Below are 18107 nucleotides of genomic sequence, written 5' to 3' on the forward strand. Positions count from 1 at the left end.
AGTATGTCGGTAGTTGGTAGAAGCCTAGGGGATGATTCCAGAGTTAGTGGCACTGTAAACACAGGAAAGGTGGAGGTGGCGGAGGAGGCTGCCTTGGCGCTGGCAGTAGCCTCAACGGAGGCTAACATCGTAGTCAGCGACTCCAAGACAGCCGCCAAGAACTATGTCAAAGGAAGAATGTCGCCCAGAAGGGCTAATAATTTTACCAGACTTTCATGAAGATCGAGACCTTCACATTATATGGGCACCCGCTCACTCCTCCCTTCCCGGGAACGAAATAGCGCACAAACTGTCTCGATAACTGACGGGCGGAGCAGGTGACACGCAACAAATACTGGGAACGGAGAGAGACCGGATGACCACCTTTAACGAGATCACCAAACGCTATAAATTGGGAAGGGCGCATTTCTTCCCGGCTCACTCCTCTCTAAGTCGATGGCAAGCGATGGCATGGCACCTCTTACAAACATACACACAGCCGAACCCGGTGGCCTACCACAGCTACTACCCGGACCTTTACGCGGATAGTTGTAGATTCTGTAAAGAAAGGGTGGACCTACAGCATATGTTTTGGCCTTGTCCTTAGACACGCACACAGAACAAAATACGCAAAACCAGAGAGTAGTGGGAGAGAGTAGTGAGAGAGAGCGTTGCTCAGCTGTGCACCGGAAGACCAACTCAAGGCAATCCAGCAGGCTGAAGCTGCGACCAGGGCCCAAGGGCTCGAGGCCGTCATTTAGGCAGGGAGGCCTAGGTCTCAAATCTGTTGTCCTGAAAAAAAGCTTATACCTCCTCCTCCGCAAGAGCGCGATATGCAGTTACAGTAGAGCAAATTGAAAAAAATACTGTTGAGAATGAATTTTGCCCGCTATTCTTTCCTCAACTCAAGAAACGCCATGAGACGAACAGACATCATATTAAGTTACACTAATGCGCAAAATGCAGTGAAGTTGCGCTTACTTTGAGTCGATATTATGCGATGGGCGAACGAAAACTATTAGATAGAGAAGATGCCTTTTTGCGGTGTTCTTTATATTCAAAATAGAGTTAGTACAATGTCAAGAATTATGCATCATGTCAAGTATCTAGATAGTTTCGCGCAAAATATGCAGTTTTCTTTCAGGATCTAGCCATTCCTTTTTTTTTTAAATCACTTGTGGCATGCATCACAGTTCTACCTGTTGAGATGTACCACTCTAAGACGCAAAGACCGTTTTAAGATGAAGTAGAAATGCACGATTGGCTAATTACCAAGAAATTGTTACATTACTTTTAAAACAACAATGTTCTGCTGAGATTGTCGATAAACAAATGTAGCCGGAGAGTTTGCCCCGAATATTCACTTATTTGGAAAAAATTCTAAGGATGCCGCAAGATTCGCGAATTGCCCGGCGCCTTTAAACCCGCGAGTTGACGACTGCAACCTTGAGCGTGTAGGGAAATTCCACGTATCGGATCCTTCACTAGGCGAAGCTATCGATTTCTTTTTTTTAACCATATCGAACTGAATTTCACTGGTTGTTCCCTAGTACGCATGACAGGCGTTGCTTGTTATGAAAAATATAGTGTAATATCAATGGCGCATGCAGTTGTGCAGAATATGAATGCACATACGCCATCCTGCATCGTGCATTGTCCTGTCCTATGCGCTGCTTTGCCTTTTTGTGAAAGCAAAGTAGCAGGTGGGAAGGAACAGCGTGTGGCAACACTGGTCACATAACAGTGCGCGTTTGCGCCATACTCACTGCTAATATAATCGCCTGCCAAAGCGAACTGAAAATTCTGCCCAAGGAGACAAGAAAGACGTTATACAGAAAAGATGTACGTGTGAGAACGCAAATAAGTTCTACAGTTTGAAGAGGAAAACAGGTAAGCATGCTGTGACACTGTTCAGTGAAACTGTGCTTAACTATTCTGATGCCTCTTAAGCCTTAATGCATGCAGCGCTTTTTGATGAGGCTTCCAGAACTGACAGACAAGTCGTCGTTCCTTGTTTAGTTTTCCAGTGTTTACATAGGTTCTTTTCACATTCAGGTAGATGATCTATATAAAACAGCCATTCATATCACCGAGATGAACCTTTTTGTAGTAGCTGCTCTTCAACTGGCTGCTGTAACATCTGCAGCGAATCTTCAGGATCTAATCAACGTAAGTACATATAATAGCAGTTTCATTAGAGGCTGATATTTCATATGCTAGAAATTTACTCCACACCATTTTCAGTAATGCGTAATATTCAGGGTTTTCGCCATTTTTACAACGGTCACTTACTTTAATGGCCTTGTCATTTTACACCTACTAAAGTTACTAATATGGATATTCCTAGTTATCTTTTACCATTTATATGTACAATCTCTGCTTAGATGCTTAATAACTTTTACGCAATGAAATTTCCCGTCGCTAGTCTCACGAATTTCTGGCAGAACCAGCACTGGGGTGATATATAACTGTAAGAGGCAAATTGCGCATTAAGACAAGAGATGCACTTCACATCTTAGCAAAGGACGTGTCCTTCGCAAACTATGGTGGACGCTGCAGAGAGAGCGAGCGATGCTTTTCGTGAGCATTAAAATGTGCCCAATGACACGACGGGACGCACTTTGAATAAACACGTGACAGCACCACAGTACACGATGAGAGACCTGCAGTGAAATTCGGGGTCGAACGCAACCCGTGACATCGTTGTTCATCGTCATCCAGAAGATGCACACGCTCTCTTTTCATGGGTAAACGCTTACAATGCGATCCGCCTAGTGCGCCAAATGTCTCAAGCGCCGTCTTGCAGAAGTTTATGCCGCCTTTTCAGGCACGTGTCCGTGACGTAGTAGTTAGAGAGTCGCGCTTCTGAGGTAGCGTTTCAGGCTCGAAACCAACGATCGGACATCGGTACTTGTTTACTAGGGACATCTGGGGTCCGAAGTTGTCCAGAAATGTACAAAAAAAACCACAGACTGGTGACAAATTAACAAGAAAGCTATCGCTTCAAAATGGCAGTTTCTTGTCAGTGAGTTGGACTCCAGGACATGGTCGGAATCCACTCGGCGATGTGGCCAAACAAGCTATTGGCGCTCCATAATTATCTTGCTATCTCCCTTCCGACACCCCCATTCGTTCCAGCCGAGAAGTCCATCCTCCGACGGGAACCATATCCGCTCATACGCCCGTGCCTGCTTCCTTTGCTGCAAAATGTCTGGCCAGGAGGAAACTTCAGAGGTTTCGAGCCGGCGTGGTCCTGACATCAGCGTTCACATCCTTCTGGGCATGTACAACAAGTAACTCCGGAACAAGTTCTAAGTGCTCGGCTGCGGCTTCTAAGGCCCACGCTTAGTACTTGATTTAGCTGTATTCGAGACATGAGACACAAGATGCTGAGCAAGGCGAAACTAAAAAACAGAAATTTAAACGTTGGATAATGGACTTAAAACGCGCAAATGAACTCATTGTTGCAGTACATGTATAAGGACAGGCTGAATACTTTTATTTAAGGACGCTGTTTTGTTGACCTCTTACAACACACCGCGATATGAAAATTTCTCCAACTCCCCCCCCCCCCAAAAAAAAACTGTAGATATAAATTAAGAGTGTTCCAGAAATAGAATTTTAATGGTCTCGCGGGGGTTATTAGTGCATTTATGATGTTGAATCAATTCGCGCTGCATCCGTAATGCAGAGTCAAGAACTCTCGTTTTCTAGAGCGGATAAACATGACGTAAAACAAGGTCTAATTAGCAATAAACTTTCCCCAGACACCTTCATATATAAATTTTGCTCAATAGCTAACTTCATTGACAAAAAATATGGCAATTCAATGGTGAGCGTAGCGGGTTTAATGAGGAACATTTTCACCGCTAGACACCATTTGACAGACAAGCTCGTTATCTACGCACAACGCCCTCAAAAAATGCTTGACGCAGCTGTTGATAAACTTGGAGCTGCTTCACAAACTTATTATGTATATTATAATATGTTGCATAGATACAAGTGCAAGAAGCCCTCGACAACTTCAAAAAAAAGAAAACTGATCAATCAGTAAAGACTTAGACCTTTCCAGTGGTACGTAAGTCCCATCGTTTTAGTTTATCTTGTGATGTTGCTTTCCGAGGCAAGACCTGCGTGTTGCGTCGCACCGAAATAGCACATTTAAAAAATGTAGCTTTGCAGGAAAATCAGTTTCATATCCCTTAAAGAGCTGCCTAATCATGCGGTTATAGAAATTATTCACCTCGTCGCAGAGGCAGGCAGCCCTGATTTCCTAAAGTCGAAGTGCTTAAAAATTTTAAATATGACGAACATAAGTGTACCCGAAAAAAGGCAATACGTGATCATTCATGTCTAAATGATGCGTAAGGTGCGTGCCTAGAAAAAATATTTCAAGCTTGCTGAAAGCCCAAAAGCCAAATGTGCTACGAGCTCATGCACCCGTCACTCACCTACGGTGTGAATGATCCCAGAACGCCCTAATGTCTACGGTGGATAGACGCTGCGAACAGTGTCTCTGCAGCCGCCGTCAAGTGGAGCTTTGTGCATAGACACGTTTCCCCGCAACGACGCTCTCGCCACATATTGTCACGTAGTAGTAAGGAAGGAATAACACAGTAGCAAAACTGTGAATCAATTAACTAACCTTTTATGGGGCGAGCCTCTGCCCGCAAAAGCAAGTTACACTCAAATCACAACGATAGCGGCGGACACAGTCGGCGATGGTCGCAATCTGATCTGCGGGACAAGCGCGTCGGCTTCTATGCGTGAATCATCGAAGGTTCCAGAATAATCGCTGGTGCCCACGTGTCTACCAGAAAGTACTACAGAATTCGCGTTGCGCGCACACTCAGATTGCACAAAGTTCCATGACAACAGACAGTGGAAAGAACCGTGGATAACATTCGAGAAACTTCCGATACATGAAGGCGCATTGTGCACTGATAGCATTTGTTAGACGGTGAAACGTAGTCACCCGAAAAAGATAAACAAGTACGCGTGTGAATGCCCACAGACAGACAGACAAGAAACTTTATGCATAGTCCTGAGAGGCACAGATACACTCTTTTCAGGGGGTACCAAACCTTTTCAGGGAATTGTTGAAGCGGCGGGCCGCTCCCGCGTTGGGGCGGGAACCTCATAACAGGTAGGCGAAAAAAAAGCACGCTTCGCAATGAAAAAGTAACAAAGAGAGTCCCAGAAATTGTCTGGGCTGAAAGAACAGCTCAAACCGAACAACATGGCCTCTGTTAGGTTGTGAGCGGCGCCGCTGTGATGGCGAAATGCCGCCTGGCACGACCTCATATTCCTGCACACCAATTCGTCGAATGATCTTGTTGGGATCGAAGTAGCGTCGCAGAAGTTTTTCACTAAGACCTTGTCGGCGTATTGGGGTGAAAAACCAAACATGGTCACGGGGCTGCTACTCCACGTATCGTTGTCGCGAAACGTAGTGCCGGCTGTCGGTCCTCTGCTGATTCTTGATGCGCAGGTGGGTGAGCTGTCGGGCTTCTTCGGCGCGTTGGACATAGGCGGCGACGTCGAGATTCTCTTCGTCAGTAACATGCCGCAGCATAGCGGGGAAAGTCGCCGTCGGGTTCGTTCCGTGAACCAGCTTGAATGGCGTGACCCGCGTTGTTTTCTTGCACGGCCGTGTTATAAGCGAAGGCTACGTACGGAAGGACGTCATCCAACGTCTTCTGGTCGACGTTGACGTACATTGCCAGCATACCGACGAAGCTCTTTAGCCTCTACGTAAGACCATTCGTCTGCGGGTGGTAGGCAGTTGTCGTCCTGTGGCTTGTCCGGCTGTGTTGCAGAACCGCTGGTGTGAGCTCCACTGTAAAAGCCATTGCTGGATCGGGGATCAGCGCTTCCGGGGCACCATGTCACAACAGTAAATTCTAGACGAATAGTTTTGCCACTTCGGACGCGCTGCCTTTAAGCAAGGCTTTCGTTTTGTCGTAGTGGGTAAGGTAGTCGGTAGCCATGACGACACGCTTATTTCTGGATGTTGACGTGAGAAATGGCCCCAATAAGTGCATTCCGATTTGTTTGAACGGTCGGCAAGAAGGCTCGATTGGCTGTGGTAATCGTGCTGGCCTTGTTGAAGATGTCTTGCGCCGCTGACATTCTTGGCATGTCTCGACGTAACGGAGGACTTCGGTGCTGAGGCGCGGCGAGTAGTATTTCTGTTGTACCTTTCGAGCGTACGGGAAAATCCAAGGTACCGGCCGGTCTGATCACCAAGCAGGGCGTGCAGGATTTCTGCGTCAATGCTATGGGCACAACGAGTAGGTACTCTGCATGAATTGGGGAGAAGTTCTTATTTACGAGGACGTCGTTTTCCAGGGAAAAGAAAGACAACCCTCCCCTAAATGCACTAGGGGCAACTTAGGTGTGGTCTTTCAAATGCTTCACGAGGCTTTCTAGCTTCGTGTCTGTTCGTTGTCGTTCAGCGAAGTCCTCTGCGCTCATTGTTCCTAGGAAGGCGCCGTCATCTTCGCCATCTTGTGGTGGGGGTTCAATGGGGGGCGCGTGATAGGCAGCCGGAATCGGAGTGTTTGCGCCCGCATTTGTAGACAGCGGTTATGTCTAATTCCCCGAGTCTGAGACTCCAACGTGCAACCGTCGTAGCAACTTATCGGTCACGCATTCAACACATTTGGGCGTGTTTTAATAAATGGTATAAATGCTCCAGCTAAGGATATCAATATTCTAGGAGTAGGAAGGGCGCCATTCCAGTATCTTAAAAGGGGGCAGTATTTACGGGGAAAAGGTTTTTTTTTCCACGTTGGTCTTTCACGGGTGTGTCGTTCATTCATATTCATTTGCAACTGATATAATTGGGAGGCAGGCATATATTTTGGTTCATATGCATGGCTAGCACATGAGCCTAGACTGTGCTTGCGATAGGCGCAAGTTTTCGAATATCTTTGCTTCTGGTTTTTAGCCATTCCTTGCGGGTACCTATACGAGTGCCAATAAAATCATGCTCTGGCAACTGTGGGCAGCCATCGCGTTGCACTGCTTTATTATTAAAGTGCCCTCAGCTGTGTAAGCAGCTTCTCAAGCTGTGATCGGCGACAAGAGGGCACTTTATCGTTTCCAGCCTATCCTCAAATATTACGCCAAGGCAGGTGCTGCAGACCGTTGACTGAACAATGGTCGATTGTAGGAACACCTGCTAACGCAATATTTCAAAGCTGCTGTGGCTGTGCCCACGACAATGTGCTTGGTCTTGCTATTGTACGATTTCAGGAAGGCCTATACGACGACGCGCTCTACTTTTCATTGTGCTTAAGAGCAGCTCGCCATGCTTGCTTAGTGGCTTTGGCGTTGTGCTGCTCAGCAAGGGGTCGTGCGATGGAATCCCGGCCGCGGTAGCCTCATTTTGATAGGGGCGAAATGTAAAAACAGCCGTGTACCATGCATGAAGTGCAGGCTAAACAAGCCCGGGGGGTTCAAATCGGTCTAGAGTTCCCCACTGGGACATGTCTCATAATGAGATAGTTGTTTCGCACATAAAATCCCAAAATTAATTTTTGGAATGGTTAAACAGTGCAAGAAAATGCCGTTTAGTGCCAAATTGAAGTGAGATGTTTAGCCCCTTCACAAACGCATTACGTAACAACTTGGTGTAAGAACCACCAGACTTTTTAGCCACAGATGAGTTTATCGGCAAGTAAACAAAAAATTAGTAATCCACGCACAGTTCTGAATTTATGGGAAGCAAACATTTCGGCAATGATGTATTTAAATTTCATAAAGTAAATGCGATGCGTGCAGTTGTCTGTGTATTCTATAGGAAGTGCAATTACATGTAACGCCTATCTTCACGCACTACGCAGGTCCCAACTTTATAGTCACGCTATATCTATGTTTGTGAATTGAGCTTCATCTAGGCTTTGTTGTAAGGCCACAGCCGTCCATTCATACGCGTTGAGACGCGAAACCCGTGGCGTCAAGAGAATAAAGGCGATGCTAGGTCGAGTGAACCATAGCGAGCAGAGGGTAGGCAGAGAGGCGTATGACGCGAAATAAATGCGTAAGGATGACTATTTCACGGACGTTTCATTCCTGCGTATTGACCCTAATGTAAGCTGGCGCAGGCGCACTTGCTCTTTCGATAAAGACAGGTGCTGCCACGGTCAACAAAGTCCGGAAAAATCCGCTAAGAAAGCATCGTTTTAATAAGTCGTGGGAAACTCGCCTATCGTTCGCGTGCTTTGGTTTGTTCATTATTCATTCTGCTTTTACATATTACCTTCGATTTAACATGATCATCATGCCCAGCTGCGTAAATACCCCCACCGCACTATTCTAGTTAGAACACGTGCGCTGCTCTAGCTATAACTTTATGCCGCGCTTTACAGAAAAATACTATTTATGTTTTCTAGAAGTACGGAAGATGCGATGCCTATGTTGCTCGCCCTAGATTGCTCGTATGGCACTGGCGTGCATGTAAAAAAAGTTGTCTAAAAGCGGTAACGAGACAAGTAATATAAAAAAAGAGAGTAGGTTAGACTAGCCAAAAAAACTAGCCTATTTATGAGAATAACCTAAGCCTCACTTAGCATAACTTAGACAGTTTGGTTAACTGATTAGACTAAGCGAAAAAAATACAATTGCTCCAAGCGAGAGCTATGTGTGGATAGTATAACGCCTTCCAGCACGCGTAAGACGCTGACGCTGCTTATTACTCGAGCGTAATGAACTCTGGCGAACTTCACGCAGAAAGCGAAACCGAATGGTGTGGCGGCCACGCGCTTAAGCAAACGTCTATCTACAGTGAAAGTGCGTACACGTTCCAGACGGGCTAGCGTACGGCAAACGAGTGTGGCTTAATAAGCTCACTCACTTCACGTTCGCCCGACGGATGTCATAAATACCGTAACCAATCAAGCGGTTTAAATTATGTAGACCGCCTACATTTAGCGCCAGAATTAGACAGTAAGAGGTATGTTCCCTCTGTACAGTAACCTGATGTAACGTTTACTGGTTTCAGGAATTTTATTTGTGTAGAGTCGTGAAACTGAAATGTTTTGAAATTGCGCCCGAACAGCGCTGCCTATCGCACTCGTATGGATACTCATTGAATCTTATTTCAGGCCTTGAGTACGAACGAGCGGACGTGGATATATCAGCGCAGTTACGTTGAATATAAGGGCAGTGAATACGTCACATGCGCATATTACCGAAAACTTGAACTAAACCAGACTAATTACGAGTTCTTCAAGGACTTCATGTTATGTTCGCAAGCGTAAGTGAAGAATGTTTACATTAATGCTCATGCACTCAAACCAAGATGTTAGTACGCGTCATAACTTCACTAGCATAATTTTATTCGAGTGTCTAAGGAAAATACGCTCCTGAAGAAAGCGTGACTGAGGGAAATTTTACCTTTCGCGAATGCGGGAATACGAACTACCGGATAAATTTTGCTGCAATATAAATGCTGACATAAGGAACTAGACCAAATGGGAAATTTCTCGGGGCAAATATGGGTGCCAGAAATGCGCTACCAGAATTCTAGTAGGGTCGCAAGTGCACTATTAGAACAGCGCAGACAAAAGGGCTGATTTGAAAACAAAGTTTTTACATCAAAGTAATTCAGAGAAGGTGCAAAAGAAGGCAGGTTTTGTGCGCATCACAAGGGTGCGTAGAAAGCGCATCCTGATAAATAGTTGCGCCTGTCGGTGAGAATATGCGTTATGCCACCATGCGCCGCTCGCAAACGTCAGTGAAAGTGGGGTTTCTCTCTAAAGACGTACTGGTGGGCCAGTTAGTCAATCATGATGGAAAATGGCAGCGCACTTCGAAACAAAAAGGTAACAGCGAGAAAAGAGACAGATTCTCCCATTCGAGACTCCACTTGTTCACTCTGTGAACAGAAAACCAGAGAACAATTGGGTTCGTCCATTTGTTTATTTCTCGTGAATATAGAGATCTTCTTAAAAGATAACTAAAATGCCTATCCACAAATGACCGCTTCGGTTTTCCCTGCAGGCTTACTTACTGATGATACTTTTTTTCAGGCACCAACGCCATCTTTATGCTGAATTGGGCGATGATGGCACAGATGGACCTTATATGGGCGTAAGTACCTGGCCAGGTAACTACCACACTTCTTATCACCGTTTACAATGGTAGGCCTAAGCATGCAGCGAGCTGCGTGGGCTTTCAGGAGCGCATTAAAATGACAGCGACGAGTGTTTTGCAAACTAGGACATTGGGCGAATACCCGACGCACACGATACCCTTTGTGTCCAGTTCGTGTTTCGTGCCTCAGATCGAACCACAATGTTCAATCTCATAGTGCATCGACTCCCTTTCTTTTGCTTTTCCTGTAACGCCGTTCATGCACCTAAAGGTGTATCTCAGCGCTAAGGGTTTATTTTCGCGGTACCTTGGTTGTAGACGACAAAATTGAGGATGTTTATAATAACAGCAGGCACTTGCGGTTCGAGAGCAGACCAGGGCTTGTATTCACAAATAACGTACTTACGCTAAAACTGTCTGCAAACGAAAATGGCAGACAATCATTATGGCGGACATATTAAGAGCAAGTGAGGTTAGCCAACGAGACAGAGCACTTACTAATGAAAAACTGTGAAACTGGCCAAAGCTGCACTGGTGATAGCGGAGAAATACTCACGGTATCTGTATAAATTGCATAAACACGTTGTGAAGTTCTCATGTTAAGACACAACTGCATAACAATACGTTGACGCCATAATACTATGTATAAATGCCATTTATTTGCTGAACGAGGAGAAAGCGGCTTAGGGGAACGAGAAAAGCGTATCCACGCGGAAAGGCCTGCGTGGATCGGGATGCGTATTTCGGGATGGTTTTTCTCATGCGGACTTTGTCGCCGGCGCAGACCCCGACACCGACGTCAGATTTTCTGCGACACGGGACTCTTAACAGCAAGCTTTAGGTCGGGCCCAACTTCGATGACTGCGTTGCAAATAAATGTTAAACACAGAAACGAATTTGTTGAATAACCACTACGTGGATCTTATTAAAATTTGATGCATCTGATAAAGAAAGCTGAATTCTTGCGACTGTTGGAAGCGAAAGTCGGATTTAGGGCGTCAGTTTTTTAAAAGGAATTTTCAAAAATTGGTGAGTTTACAAAATGTAGAAGTGCGATGTTTACGAATTCTTAGCACTGCACGAAGAAGAGATATCGCATTTATTTAAGGTCTATTCATTAGAGCATCCGAAGATGACAAATCTCGTAGGTCATTTTATATGTCACGCAAATTTGTTACATTCCTACAAGTTGCATTACATGTTACAAGTGTTTTGCAGGAGTTCTACTGATAAACTACAGGTCTATCTGAGAGCCATGCATAATATATGTTTTGTCCGCTTTGGATGTATTATTAGGTGCCATTGACGGAGTTGTGATGTCATTTTTCATGGCTGAGTTACAGTTGTAAACTTGATAGTTTCGTTTTTTGAAAATTTAGTATCTTTGTCCATATTTATTAAAACATTGACGACGTAAATTAAGAATTCACAATAAACAGTCACTACACCTTTTTTTTCTTTGAAAGGCAGCAAACCTCGTTGATGTCGGTGCAGTCGTTGCCAAGAAAAACTATTTCTCCTTTCCCGCGTATTTATATAGGAGGCCCCAAGCTTAAACTTCCAAAAAGCTGTCGTGTTACAGGTAGCTCAAACTCCCTACGGCGCCTCCTGATTTGGTTCACGTGAAAAAGATTCAAGATGAGCGTAGCCAATGCGTCGTGTTGCATCATGCGGCTGTGCTACTTTAACTGACCACTCCCCTTAATTTTCGCTTCGTAGAATCGAAGCTTGGCAAAGCTTGGCGGCGAGATCAAAGCCTTTCGCTACTTTTAGATGATCCCGGGGCTTTACGGTTTGGTGCGTCATAAGCGTCAAAATCTGAAATAGTGGAATCTACTGGAACTTCCAAAATAAAAAAAAAACGTACGTTGACGTTCACTAGGCGGAGCGCTGTGGGCACGCAACGCTTCGCCGAAGCCCCCCCATTGCTAGGTATTGAAGATGAAGCGGGAGCACAGGGAAGGGCGATCACAGGCGACCATTGATCGTTGATCACACGTAATCTTCGATAGCCAATTATTCCGCTTCTACAGAACGCACTCAAGTGATTTTTTGTTGCGAATTATTCGTGAAACAGTCTAGCTTAAGTTCCGATGTATTTCTCCACTTTATTAAAAAGTGCTTCCCTTTTAGTGCCATGCACGTATGACTTTTCGCACGTGGCTTACCTCGATCTGTATGTTAAACTTCACACTTACATCTATATTAGGCAGTCCAGAACATTCCCTTTTACAGGCGTTACCGGTTTATTATTCCTTACGCGAGAAAGTTCGTTATAGACACAAGTAAATGTTATTTTTCGCTGTGGCGCAAGACCAGTCCCCAGTGAAGTAGACGAATAGTGCAGCATTTAAATGCTTCGCTGCAAGAGCGTTCGGTTGCATATATTGTGTTGGTAATGGAGGAGCATACTGCATACTAGATTCCGTATTACGGTACCTAGCACATGTTTCAAGTACCTGAAACGCAGTAACGCCCAACAGTAACACTAGAAAACATTTCAGCAGCATACCAGGTAGCAGTGTTGAGCACACTTGAGCGGTGAGCGTACATGCTGAGCAGGCTTCTGACAAGGGTCCATCCTTTAGGAGCCGAGGTGACCTCATACACGTTGAGATATTGGAATGCCACCGAAGCCTGCGCTGTGTACACATTGGACAAGTACAGTAAGTATCATGTTGCGCAAGTTTTTTCACCTACGAAATATTAAAGTGTGTCCTAACCGAAAGAGACATGCGTTCATATTAGGAATGTACTACTGATTCACCCTCTTCATTAAGGAACTAAATTACACAACCGTTGGTTCTACGCTTCTCGTGCGTTACAATGCGCATGCTACCCTTCAGCACAGAATACAGCACTGCAATCAGCATCCCTATTTCAATATGATTCCCTTGTTGGCTGCCCGGCATTTGTGCTTCCTAAAAGTGAAAACACGAACCTAGCGATTCGGTCCTAGCAGTAAAAACCAACCCTAAGTTTTCATATTGAAGCAAAGTTATTGTCATCGCGCAGACAAAAGGGAAAATAACTTATGCTTCATTTCGCCTACTTTGCCGTCGTTTAGTTTTCAAGCTGAAGTTTTGTTTTCGACATAAAGGAGAAGATGCCTGTCATATGGTGTACTAAGGCACAGTTCATGCATAACAGACCTTCCCCTTTTTGTGTCATATATATATATATATATATATATAGCGCGATGTGAAGGTTAGTCGAGTTTGACAGCTTGAACACTTTCTCTAAGCATGCTTGGAATAGCAAATGAGAGATTACGCCTGTTTGCCTGAATCTTTCTTCAATGGAACTTTTCCCGCTTTTATTGTAGGCAATTAGGATAGCTGTTGAATCTGTATGCATACTTGCTCAAATATTTCCCTAGGCTTGTTGAACTCCGTCACTGAGCGACGCCTTCATGAGCGCTGGTGTCTCTACTGAATGAAATGTCTTCTCGTGATCTATGAAAGCCATATATAAAGATTGCTTGTACACAGCAGATATCTCAATCACGTGATATGTGTGGCATAGATGAGACACATTCTATAATACCACTTGCTGAAGGCAGCCTGTTCTGTGGGTTGAATGAAATCAAGTGTTGTTTTGTATGTATTCAGTCACCTTGGTGAATATTTTGTACAGTGCTGAAAGCAAGGTAATATTACTACCAGTATTCAATTGATGGACCTGTTCCGGATTAGTCTGATGTTGACAGTAGTCCAGCTTTCCCGTCCGCTAAATAATGAAGAATTGCGTATGAAGGGTCTCAAGCTTTTCCAGTATACCTGCTAGCATACGATGGCTCACTGGTCAGTTATCTGCTCATAGCAGCACGTACTTTTAGCTGCAGCTAAAATGAATTTCCACGTCTGCGGCCTTGTGGGCAGACAGGTGACCGTCACAGTAGTTTAACTGGTAAAGAACCGCACATGTAATGCCGAAGATGTGGGTTTAGTACCCACCTGCAGGGACATTCTTATCTCGACCTCTTTTCGGTTGCCATTTTGTTATGTAAGGATTGCAATTTTATGGACCCTCAACGCGAACTTCCACCATCGACTTAGGTATGCGGCGCATATTCATATATATGGATACTACATGTTTATATACGCTTTATGTGCAAGGCTATACTATCTTGCCGCCAAAGTTCCTTTTTTTGCTCTTGGCTGACATTTCTGTAGAATGGGACACAATTGCAGCGCGCATACAAAAGTGTAATTGCACATTTCCCTCACAGCGCGTGTCTTTTATTCCAAGCATTCACTATAACTAAAATGACGCCAACAATATTAGCGGTAGCAATCTGAAAGCATTGTAATTTCTCCGAGCAGCTATATCCGGGCATCACACTAGTGCCTTTGAGATGCCATTACATGCCCTACGTGCGGTGTTATATGTGTTATAGGTGCATGAAATTCATTAGCGCCTGCGTATGTTCCACCGGTGTATAGTTAGAACACTGTCCCAGAAGGTCAAGTGCAACGCCAAACCTTGCTGTCGCTGTAAGTGTTTCGCCCGTAATAGGAAACTTCCAATTGTGTTTCTATCTTTCGCATAAACCTACAAAATACTTTCCTCTGATTTTTCTCGCTTCATTGTCTGCTACATCATGTGGTTGTGATGAACAAAGGACGAGCTCACTGGATGCCCTTATGCTTCTCCTCAGAAACATGTTTCCTCACCATAAAAGCTTTATATACTTGTGCAATAAAAAAAATTATGTCAGCAGGAACACCCTCATCGAGACAATTGAAAGTATACACAGTCGGCTGTGTGCTGGTCTGTGTCACCTGTTGGACTCGGTCGACAGCATTTTTTGTTTGTTTTCTTCGTAAGTCCACTTACGTTACCTCTGTTACTGAAGCATGATTTCCCTAAATATTTATTTCGTTTCTTTTTCCTTAACAGACACAATTGACTGCGAGCTCCATGTGAGGCACCACAATAGGAGAGGAGTGTTCAACTACTGTGAACTTTATTACAGAGTGTATTGTCACGGAAAAATATTCCAGATTTACTCGGAAGCCTGCAAGAATTAAAGTGAACGTGCTCACGAGTCAAAAAAGGTGTCATGATGCAGCATAACTTCCCTACGCCTTATGGGGAGCACTGGGGTCAAGTAAATCAAAATAAAAAACTGCTCAGGAAGCAAAGATTTCGACATGTTTTACCATATGTTGATTATCACATAACATTTGCAAAACAAAAGCGAATGAAGTAAAAAAATCATGAGCCATTCCTCTCTGTGAAAATGGATGAGCAGCGAAGCTGTGTTGCATACGACAAAGAAGGGACATGGAATTTCGAACAAAGGTACGAACACATTTACTTTCTTTATGGGTGGTCATCGTGATGCAAGATGCGCAAACACGATTATTAGGGCGTAAGCCTTTAGTGGCTCATTGTTGTCAGGGCGCAATCCGTGGTTGACGCAGAAAAGCGGTGATCACCGGCTAGGGGAACAAGGAGAGGAGGCGCCATGCCAGCAGCGCTGTGCGAGTGGGCTGGTGGAAGAGCATGGACATGCGCGTGGAGGTGCGCACACATCGGCGACAAGCCTTGCAACTATATGGCTGTGATTGCAACCCATGCTCGCGGCCACGGTGGCATCCGTTCGCAGAACAGTTCAGACAACAGCAACAGATGAATTCATAGATAGGCTTTCGCCTGTCGCAGTTTAGCTCAGCAAAGTGCCCATAGAAATTTTTTATACATCCGCGTTCATTCGTGCTATACATTCGTTGTTCACACTTGTGTTTTTTTTTTTCGCGATATATTGAGGCAACTAATTCGAGACCAAAATCGCCGCAAAGACTAGCAGTGGGCCAGTGCCGTCAGCGCCTTCGCAGACGGAGGGGCAGTATGGGAATGCTGGCATGATCGAACATCTATTTGAATGTCGTAGCTTCGGGATACGCTACAATTTAATCTGTAGGTAAGCAGTCGTCGGGACTCGAAACGCTTCTGTAAGAATACTACGATTTCCTAGAACATGCCGTAGTGATGCATAATCCCTTCGACATTGGCGAAACGGAACATTACACCTGCTTACGCTATGTCACCACAAGCGGGAACGTCAGGCAGATTATTTGACTTGTTAAGAGCACCACAGCTGTATTGAATGAGAAAACATTCGTGCCACTTCTTCATTGCTTTTCTTTTTTTTCATTTTCAGCGCTTCAAACACCCGGCAGTGTTTAACGAAGATCTTCCTTCGTTATAAGAAAATTACAAACATCTTCAGCAATTCCTTCAAGCAAATGTCCTACTTTGTCTTCATCTGTCATGGTGGCGCTAATGATTCCGCATAGTTTCAAAACAGCCTTTACGTACGTTGTACAAGTTTCGCCTGGTAACTCAGCTCGTTGAGAAAGCGTCCGCTCAGCCTTTTTTTTTTTCTTACAAATCGGGTCTCCTAAGCACATTGTGAATTCTTCTACAAATTTATCCCAGCTTGTCAGAACGTTCTCGTGCTTTGCCAAGCAGAGTAGCGCGGTTCCAGCGAGAAAAAAACATGTTATCGAGCTGCTTCGCATTGCTCCAGTGGTTGTAGCGACTGGCTATTTTGTAGTGTTTCAGCCAGTCGTAAACCTCTGCGTTTGCCTTCCCGGAAAGGGCAGGTGGCTCTCGCGGCGGTGTCCGATAGCGAGCCTTCCCTGCGTGATTGCTGTCTAGTTTGCCACCGGTGGCGTCGTCATTGCCTTCTCCGGAATCGGCCGTCTGCGCTGCATGTGGTTGTAAACCGGTCAAGCGTCTACACCGCCGAACAGTTGGTAAAGCTGGGTCTTCCAGGATCGTCCAGAATTCACCCCGCACTTCCAGCAAAGATGCTACGAAAGATGTTTATTTACAAAGTGAAACGAGGTCCAAATAGAGGGAAGGCTCAGCAGGTGCAAAGTACAGCCGAGCCAACGCGCGCACACTGTAATTCTTCGTTATCTGCCTCAGTCGCGCAGTGCTCCTACAATATTTTCCGTTCATATAGAGCCTACTGAGTGCCGATCTTTGAGGGGCGTCGAAGGCTTAGATGTAGCGAACCATGTATTTCCCTGTTACGCATTAGACTCCAAGCTTTCCCAACGTGTAGGCTACGGTTTCCCTGCAAGTTCTAGCGCTTAAGTTGTGTGAGAGAGAATAATGAAACACCACGCTCAAATGCTTTGTATTTCCTCTATTGTTCATATTTTCTGACAAGAGGTCCCCTTTCAGCCCCATGTTCTGGGACCTCCTTCTGTATACTTGTGTAAACATGCATGTCTCTCCTCCTTATTAAAGAAACAAACTGAAACTGAAAAAAAACTGCAGCAGAACGCGATTTATGTCTGCTTTGTATTGATCACATATATTGTTGCTAAACCTAAACAAATAAGCCCGCTAATGACGAACGTCATAAACGATTTAAGGCAGCCGCCAACTGCAGTAGCTGTGATCCATTCGAGAGTTCACGCGAGGTTAGTGGCAAACATTACATAAAGCTGTCCTATCCAAGTGAATGTGTGGACTATTCCAAGTGCCAATGCATTGAATGCGAGTTCCTTTAGCCACTTTGCACAAAAGCAAAGCTTACAGAGCATTGCATACAGAGCAAAGCCTTCATGCTGCTACCACACCATCAGCTACCGTGCCAGCTAGCATATTCCGAGAGATAGGGCACTTCGAAAAATATCACTCGAATATTTACGGAACTTTCGAGGTAAGGAAGTAGGAAGACGCCCTTGGAAAGCTTTCCAGACACTTGAGCAAGGGGACTACATCGAGAGAATTTGAAATTAACGCACATTTTCGTGAATATAAGCTCTGCACCACGCTCAAAGAACTTAAAGAAGCAAACCCTATGAACCACGTAATTTCATTTCAGTGGATACCTGGGAACTGCAACATTCCTGGTAATAACTACAGCGGACGCAGCTGCGAATCGAGCACACAATAACGTGGAGGCAACCAATCTTCCTCTACTGCGTAGTGATGTCCGTCTGATCCTGAGACAGCTTTCCTGTCGCCTCAGCAAAACTACCTGGTTTGATCAGCAAACT

At 44.9% G+C, this 18107-nt stretch overlaps 1 protein-coding gene across 3 annotated transcripts; it reads left to right on the forward strand.

The window, feature by feature from the left end:
• Positions 1-1690: 1690 nt before the first annotated feature.
• Positions 1691-15221, forward strand: LOC135908942 (uncharacterized). Of its 3 annotated transcripts, none has more exons than XM_065440806.2 (6): positions 1691-1869; positions 2035-2148; positions 9090-9241; positions 10017-10093; positions 12669-12746; positions 14983-15221. In XM_065440806.2, exons 2-6 carry the CDS (start codon positions 2074-2076, stop codon positions 15111-15113), a joined length of 513 nt encoding a protein of 170 aa, XP_065296878.1. In that variant the 5' UTR covers positions 1691-1869; positions 2035-2073; the 3' UTR covers positions 15114-15221. The 3 variants fall into 3 exon arrangements, 2 of the variants coding, with proteins under 2 accessions (XP_065296878.1, XP_065296879.1); XM_065440807.2 differs by having other exon boundaries at positions 2039-2148; XR_010566505.2 differs by lacking the exon at positions 9090-9241.
• The last annotated feature ends 2886 nt before the right edge of the window (positions 15222-18107 follow it).

The sequence above is a fragment of the Dermacentor albipictus genome, chromosome 9, assembly GCF_038994185.2.
Source record: "Dermacentor albipictus isolate Rhodes 1998 colony chromosome 9, USDA_Dalb.pri_finalv2, whole genome shotgun sequence".
In the NCBI taxonomy this organism is placed as follows: Eukaryota; Metazoa; Arthropoda; class Arachnida; order Ixodida; family Ixodidae; genus Dermacentor; species Dermacentor albipictus.

Bases quoted from the DNA above. Each gene is read 5' to 3' on its own strand.
- LOC135908942 (XM_065440806.2), top strand. From the start codon at position 2,074: ATGAACCTTTTTGTAGTAGCTGCTCTTCAACTGGCTGCTGTAACATCT. The intron at 9,242-10,016 runs GTAAGTGAAGAA...ACTTTTTTTCAG, and splicing joins TTCATGTTATGTTCGCAAGC to GCACCAACGCCATCTTTATG. The intron at 12,747-14,982 runs GTAAGTATCATG...TTTCCTTAACAG, and splicing joins GTACACATTGGACAAGTACA to ACACAATTGACTGCGAGCTC.